The sequence below is a fragment of the Micromys minutus genome (genome assembly GCF_963924665.1).
Source record: "Micromys minutus genome assembly, chromosome: 32".
Lineage (NCBI taxonomy): Eukaryota > Metazoa > Chordata > Mammalia > Rodentia > Muridae > Micromys > Micromys minutus.
The window spans coordinates 6,259,654-6,267,596 of NC_137967.1; the positions used below are offsets into that span (position 1 = coordinate 6,259,654).

General features: G+C 51.2%; 1 protein-coding gene across 2 annotated transcripts; it reads right to left on the bottom strand.

The window, feature by feature from the left end:
- Positions 1-241: 241 nt before the first annotated feature.
- Positions 242-7,702, bottom strand: SIGLEC10 (sialic acid binding Ig like lectin 10; the record flags this gene model as incomplete). Of its 2 annotated transcripts, XM_080908353.1 has the most annotated exons (11): positions 242-502; positions 3,898-4,009; positions 4,106-4,193; positions 4,428-4,712; positions 4,786-5,043; positions 5,143-5,190; positions 5,399-5,662; positions 5,924-5,971; positions 6,788-7,066; positions 7,208-7,585; positions 7,663-7,702. In XM_080908353.1, 11 exons carry the CDS (start codon positions 7,700-7,702, stop codon positions 242-244), a joined length of 2,061 nt encoding a protein of 686 aa, XP_080764479.1. The 2 variants fall into 2 exon arrangements, with proteins under 2 accessions (XP_080764479.1, XP_080764480.1); XM_080908354.1 differs by lacking the exon at positions 5,143-5,190.
- Positions 7,703-7,943: the final 241 nt, after the last annotated feature.

Below are 7,943 nucleotides of genomic sequence, written 5' to 3' on the forward strand. Positions count from 1 at the left end.
AACTTGTTTCGTTCATCTGTTTATTAACTTACATGTGTGTGTGTGCATGGGCGTGAACCACAATGCACACGTAGGGCGTCAAAGGACAGTTTGTGGGAGGTTCCTTCCACCACGAGGATCCTGGGGCTCGATCTGAGGGTTCACCAAGCTTGCTGGCAAGCACATTTAACACCTCCTACTCCCAGACTATTTTTAAGGAGAGAATCTGCTTGCTTTTGGAGGTCCTCTTTCCAGGACACCCTCAGTGGATTCTGACTTCTGCGTAATCGGAACAGGCGTCTTGGGGATTCTGGGTGTCCTGCAGTCTGAGGCGGGAGAAGTCGATGGTAGCATAGTGGAGCTCTTCTGGGTTATTTTCAGGGGTCTGAGAGGATGTTGTGGGGTCTAGGCAACCAGGGGTTGTAAAATGTGGGTCCTTCTGCTTCTTTTTTGGTTTAGGGGGGTGAGTGTCCAGGGGCGAGATCCCAGAAGGGGCGTGTGGTTCCGCTTTCCAATTCCGAGCCTGAGGGGATAGCCAACATGCTCCATCATTTACTCAGCACACAGTTGTGCACCTGGCATGTACCAGCCGCTGGCGTGGGAACTGGGGCTCTCGCTTTAGAGTCAACAGGAATCAACAAACAGACAGCACATGAGCAAACATCTAATGAAGGCAAGCGATGAGCGCCGTGAAGAAAGCAAAGCAGGAGTCGGCGGAGACGTGGCTCAGCAATTCAGAGCGCTTGATGCACTCCCAGAGGACCCGCATTCACAGAAGCCTCTCCCAGCAGATCCTGATCCACCTAACTTCGGGGAACCTGAGCCCTCTTCTGGCCTCTACAAGAACTGCACCCACAATAATGCCAGCATCCAGGGCCAGGTGTGTCTGAATTTGAGGCCAGCCTGTTTTACGTAGTGAGTTCTAGGCTAGCCAAAGCACACAGTGAGACTCGTCTCAACAGAACTTTAACAAAATAAAAAGAAAGGTCGTAGCTATCGATTAAAGGGTCTCACCAAACACTGAATTCTGAGCTAGAGAGCATCTGTGAATTACCCCAGTTTGATCAGTGTGCTGTGTGAGGAGGGTGGTACCTAGTACCCATCAATACGCACAATTATTATACACAAATGCTAAGGTGCACAACAAATGAACAGGTCACTCTGGGCGTTTATGATGGGGTGGTTATCTAGCAAGACAGCATCCGGTGAAGCAAGGAGCCAGGCAGTTTCAGGGAAAAACTCTCCCAAGGAAGGAAGCAGTGAGTATAACTAATGTAAAAAAAAAAAAAAAAAAAAAAAAAAAGTCTGGAGTTGTGTGCTTAAGAAAGACCCCCCCACCTGCTCAGAAGAGAAGGGGATGAATTTGACATAAGGGAAGGATTGTGGGAAAGGGTGACCAGGAGTGGGGCAGGGAGTGGGGGGTAAAGTGAATTACTAGGATGAATGAATGAATGAATGAGTGAACGAATGAACAAGATAGGGCCCAGACAGATGGCTTGGTGGGTAAAGGTGCTTATGGTACGAGCTTGAAGACTTGAGTTTTATCCCTGACACCTAAAATCGAAAGACATTTAACTCCTGAAAGGATGTCGTCTGACCTCCGGAATGCTCACGGTGGCATGCAAGCACAGCTCCCAATAATGCTACGGATAGACAATACTAAATAAAGATTAAAATTCGAAATGAAAAGTCCAGGGTGCTCTATGCGGCTACACAGTTAGTCGTGTTAAGACAAATGGACACACCCACTAAGAAGTCCCCGAAATGGTGCTGGAAATCCAAAGAGGCGATCACTGCGGGGGGTTAAGTGGGGGACTGAGGTGCTTTGGTCTATCGCTTTCCTCAGCTTTGTGTTTTGGAACGATCAGAGCGTTGTTACAAAACCCGTCAAGAATAGGGTCAAGGATTTAGCCCAGGGCGGAGTGCTTGCCTAGTGTGCACAAAGCCCTGGACCCCATGCCCAGCACCACCTAAACCAAGCACCGTGGCACATGCTTCTAATAACGTCAGCACCTGGGGGGGGGGGGAGGGAAGAGGAAGATCAGACATTCAAGGCTGTCCTTGGCTAGACAGGAAAATCCTTAGTTACGAAGAGAACTTGAGGCCAGCCTGGGCTACATGAGAGCATCTCTGAAAAATAAAATGTCACAGAAGGAGCACCGCGTTCTGTACCCTGTACAAGGTCCCCGTGCCTCTACGCCAATTTCCCACTGTTCACGCCTTAATTGTGATACAATATTCACACAAGGATGCTGAGGAAGACTCCTATTTAACTCCCAAAGGTATTTCTGCCATGTTTCCTTTCTTGCCTGTGACCTTAAACGGAGCAGGTCACATGCTCCTTAGCTAGACATACTCAGGCGCATGTGCCTTAACTGGGCATGCTCGGAGTCATACTCCTGAGCTGGGCATGCGCAGGAATCTGCGTGACCTCAAGGTTGCTCCCTCTGTGGATAAGTACATCCTCCTGCCTCCACTTTCCGAGCACTTGCCGTACACCACCATGCTCACTCTTGTTCTGGGCTGGGGGTTTGTGCATGCTGGAGAAGAACTCTTCTGACCCGAGCTACATTTGCAGCCTTGTCTCTGTGATTCTGTGACTTGGTCAGTGAATAAACGGAATCACGTCGTAGGGAACATTCAAAAAACACTTTCCGTCTGCGTCTCCCTAAGACTCAAGTTAATCGCCCTATGCATGCATCAAGGCTTCGTTCCTTTTGCTGACTGAGTAGTATTCCAAAGGAAAGGTGTGCTCGTGTGGTTGCTACAGGATGTTAACGTGTGGAGATAGGGAGTGGGAAAAGGCAAGAGCAGAATCGGAGGAGGTAATAAGGAAAGCAGATGGGATGTCCAGCTGAGAAATGGGGCACAAGCTGCAGAGTTGAGGGAAGACGAGGGTGAAGCGATTCGGGTGTAGTTTGAAGAGAATTGTGGGAAACAGGACCGAAAGATCCTGCTGAGGCTTTAGCTTGCTTGGGGAAGGCTTTACTGTTTGCTGAGAAAGAGATGAATGGACGGGGAGCACTATGGGGAGCACGGAGAGCACAATGGGAGCAAGGGGACCACAAAGGGCCAGGCTGGTCAGATGTTGCTAAACAGGCTCGAGTAAGAAATGCCCACTGGTGTCTGGGTGTAGATGTTGCCTGGAGGGTTGGATAAAGGTGTAGAGTGCGAGGAAGAAGCTGGCAGACAGGTTTGTTTGAGTCATCATCAGATAGATGGGCTCTCATGGTTGTAACTAGTGTTTACTGAGCTCTCAACTAGGGCCATAAACCCCTCTGAACATTTTACAGATGCAATATAAAAATATGCAGTATATTGTACGTTATTATGTAATTATTAAACAACAATATAATATTGTATTATTATTTAACATATTACATTATCCCACTATTAGCCCAACATTATAGTTGAGGCATAGAGGAGTTTAGTCCTGTATTTAATCAGTAGGGTGTACTGCTTCAGAAGGGCATTAATAATTATTCTTTAGGGCTGAAGATGTAGCTCAGTGGTACGGCACTTGTCTGGCATCTACCAAAGAGGGGCTGGACGTGTGGCTCAGTGGTAGAGTACCTGCCTAGAATCCACAGTGAGGGGATAAGTGTATTGGGCATGCACATGGTTCTGGGTTCTATTCCCAGCACAGGAACTACAGATCAAGTAGTCATGCATAGGTAGTCATGTCATGTCCTTGGTGGTGACAATAATACCAGAGGGTTCCCCTGACTTTAAAACAGAAGATGTGAAGACTTAGAGGGACCCAGGATTTGGATTTAGTCTTAGATTTTTTTCCCCTTCGTGTCTCTAAAGCACTGGAGTAGGAGGGTTAGGGAAGGAACGTGTGCGGAATTATCAGGGATAGGGAAGTGTGTGGAATTAGCAGGGGATGTTAGTTTGAGAGCACATCTGGCAACTCACCAGGGACCTGGTCTTGGGGATCACGTTGATGTAATCCAGGACTGTGCTGCCCCGTGAGAGCTTGGGCCTTGAGGTTTCCTCTTGGGTTCCTTTCTTCTGTAGGGTCTTCATGCTGAGGGAATAATCTCCAGCTTGCTATAAACTGTTCCGTCTGCCCTCTCCCGGGAGGTCCACATCCCAGCCACCTTATTAGCTCCTCCCAACTCACATGACCACGAGGAGGCAGAGGGCAAGGAGGGCTGTAATGCCAAAGCCCAGAGCTGCTCCCTTGGAGAATGCTGTGGCGCTGTCTTTATCTGAAAGAGTGAGCGTACCCCATGTGTGTGTGTGTGGTCTTACACACTACCAAGCAATCTGGACTTCATTTTCTGCCGCACACCACACCTAAGCTTCTTCCTATATCCCTCTAGAAAACATGACTGCATCCTGGGCCAGGAATCTTGCCTTCCCTTGTGTTTCCCTTCACACACACCTAGGCTCACCCTTCCTGAACTCCTCCATAGCCACTCTATGTCCCAGAGAGCCCTTACTAGGTAGCAGAAGGACAGAGGTGGTCTGGGCCCCGTGGGTGTTCCAGGCCTCACAGCTGAGCCAGAGGCTGGGTCCCAGCTCCTGAAGGAGGCTCAGGGAGCTGTTGGCCCACGGTCCTGTGGAGCTGGACGCGACCGTGAAGGAGGCATTGCTGCTGTTTCCCTCCAGCAGCCCCTCCCCCACCCGCCAGCGCAGGGAGGGGGCAGGCCAGGCTCTGGAGGAGCAGCTGCAGTGCAGACCCTCCGCCTCCCAGGAGCAGGAGGGTCTGGACATCTGGGGTGGATCTGTGGGGAAGGAGGAGAAGGGTCAGCAGCTCGGCCCTCATCACAGATCCCCGGTGTTCCTTTCTCCACTCACAGTGCACAGAGAGCCTCAGAGAGATGCGCTGGGCACCCAGTGAGTTCTGTGCAGCACAGGTGAATTCTCCTTCATGTTTTCTCTGGACTAGAGGCAGCTTCAGCACCCCAGGCTCTGAAGACTGGGCTGGGATCAGGGTCTGTGTGACCCCAGCCCAGCTCACAGTGGATGGGGGATTGCTAGAGGTGACACAGACCAGGCACAGGCTTTGGCCCTCCAGGACTGGGAGGGAGGTGCCGTTCCTGAGGATTTCCATCACTGGAGAGGAGAAAAGGTGGAGTGGTTGGGTGGCCCATCAACTGGGATGCCTCCCATCCCCCACCCAGATGCCCAGGTTCCTCTGCCCATCCTTTCTACCTGTCTGGTTTTCTTGTGAAACAGTCACTCTCAGGTCCTCTGGGGGATCTGCAATGAAGACAGGGAACTGGCTCCAGGCAGGCCAGGGCCTTCTCCCTGGGGCAGAGCATCCCTCCCAGAGATGGCAGCTGTGGGTAGGTGGGTCAGTCACTCACTGGGTTTCCAACACAAGCTGCACAGTGGTCTGACTGTGATAGCCTGATGTTACTCCCTTTCCCTTCTCAGAACCAGGAGCCTTTTGGTGGATCTGACTCACACAGCACAGAGAGGTCCAGGGTACGTTGTTGGGAACCCAGCCTGTTCTCTGCTTGGCAGGTGTAGTGTCCAGAGTCCTCAGCTTTCACCCAGGGCAGCTCCAGTGCCAGGGTCCTAGATCCCACAGGGCTGGACCAAGAAAGGACTCGGTCCTCAAGGACCCAGCTCAGTGTAGCAGGGGGCTGGCTGTCAGCAGTACAGAGGAGACGTAGAGACTGGCCTTGCTGAACTTCCAGATGTGAAGGATTCCGGTGCAGTTCTGGGACTAAGGAGACACACGCAGACAAGAGAGGATGAGGCAGACACACACACACACACACACACACACACACACACACACAGAGAGAGAGAGAGAGAGAGAGAGAGAGAGAGAGAGAGAAACAGGGAAAGAATGGGCATAGAGACAGATAGAGAGGGTTACAGACATAGAGGGATAGAGACAAAGACAGACAGACATACACACAGACAGACAGAGGGACAAAGATAGACATGGACCTCCTTACACAACCCCAGGAGACCATCGTACCTGACACGTTGTCACGGAAAATGCTGATATCAAGGGATCTGGGGGCATCTGGGAGAAGATTGTGAGCCAACAACTTCAGAGGGGAGTGCTTTGTTCCTCATGAGAAGTCCCTCAGGGAAAGAAAAGCACCACCGTCCCAGAGAAGGCATGTGACTATCCAGAAATGAAGCGACCGTTGCCTCTCAGAGTACAGGCACACCCAGGATGGTGTGCCCTCCTCCACTTCACCTTTGAATGAACACGCTATGTGTGTGTGTGGATGCCCATGTGTGCACATAAGTGTGTGTGGAAGCCAGGTATTGGTGTAGGGTGCCTTCCTAAACCACTGTCCACATGGTTTACAGAGGCAAAAGGTCTTTCACTGAATTCAGAGCTTGTCAACTGGGTAGCCCGTCTAGCTCGCTAACTTGCCTCAGGGATCACTCACTTGTCTCTGTCTGCCAAAGCCATGAGGTTACCAGTGGGGCTCCCATGCCTGACCGGCTTTTATGTATGCTCTGAGGGTTCAATCCCCACACTTGTGTGTCAAGCTCTTTATCAGCCGAGTCATCTCCCCAGCAACTCTTTGTCTCCTTCTACACAAGGTCTTGTGGGTTCTAGCATGTATATAGGCTACATAGCCAAGGATAACCTGGAACTCCTGATTCTCTTGCCTCCCCATCTTAAGTGCTGGAACACAGATGGGCAGCCACCACCTCTCATAATGTACTGCTGGGGATGGAACCCAGGGCCTTGCGGATGCTCGGCAAGTATTCTACCAACCGAATGGCACTCCCAGCACACCTCCACAAGCATGGAGTTGGGGAATTCGCCACCTCCCACTACCAGGACTCTACACAGCCCAAAGCATCCTATAACACTCACAGGCCACTCTTAGTTGGACAGTCCTTTCGGTGCTTTTCCTATAGAAGTCCAGCCGACATGTGAGCTCAGTCTCGTGGTGTTGAAGTCCTGGGGTAAAGCTCAGCACAGAGTAATTGGAGGGGTGTGGTATGGTCTCTTGGAAGGAGACGGCAGCCCCCATCCAGGAGAAAGAAGGAGCTGGGCATTGCTTGAAGGTCCCGGAAAACAAGCAGACAATGGTGACTGGCTGCCCAGGCTCTAGAATCTCAGGAATGAAGATGTCTGGCTTCTGAGTCAGGGCTAAGGGAGAGGATGCCAATCTGTGACTCCAGCTGCCCCTCCCAGAGGTAGTCTCCTTTGCATCACACTCTATTTCCAGTTGAACGTCCCCCCAGCCCCCAGTGAGAGACAGGGGTTCCCGGCTATGTCCACAACTCTTACCTTCCACCTGTAGCTTGAACCCCTCCTTAAAACTGTATTTCTCACGTCCTTTCTCTATCCGGAAGAAATAGCTTGTCGAGTCTTCCTGACGAACATCTTTGATTAGCAAGGAACAATCCTTTCGGAGGACATCCCCCCAGAGCTGGAATCGCCCTTGGGTTCCCCTTTCTGACATTTTAAATTCGTTATTTGTGGCCACTGGAAAGTCAAGCGACGGTTTTCTGAAGGCCTTAAACCAGTAGCCGTAAGCCGGGGAACTGGTTATCCAGCTTTTCTCAGGGGAGAAGAAGGAACAGGGCACAAAGATGCACAAACCCTCCTGGGCCTTCACGTTTTTCTGCACCTGTAGGAAGTATGTCTCCGGCTGACCTTGAGACCCTGTAGGAAACAGAGGCATAACCTGTAGCCCCAGCCCCAGCCTCAATCCGGGTCACTCTGACCTCGGGCCCACTCACCATCCAACAGCAAGGACAGCAGAAACAGCAGCAGTGACATCGTGGCCTTAGGAGGATCTTGGACTTGAACAGTTGGCCTCCTTCCCCCAGCTGGTCTGTGTTTTATTGGGGTGAGAGAGAAGGGGAAATGTAGGCGGAAGCTGAACCCTGAGCATTGGTGCAAGACGAGCTGCTAATGGGAAGTTTCTGAGCCCCTCGCATCTCCCTTTCTCCCCACTCCCCCCTCTCCCATATCCACCTACATATTCTATGTCTTGTGGAGCATTTGGCCCTTGGACATT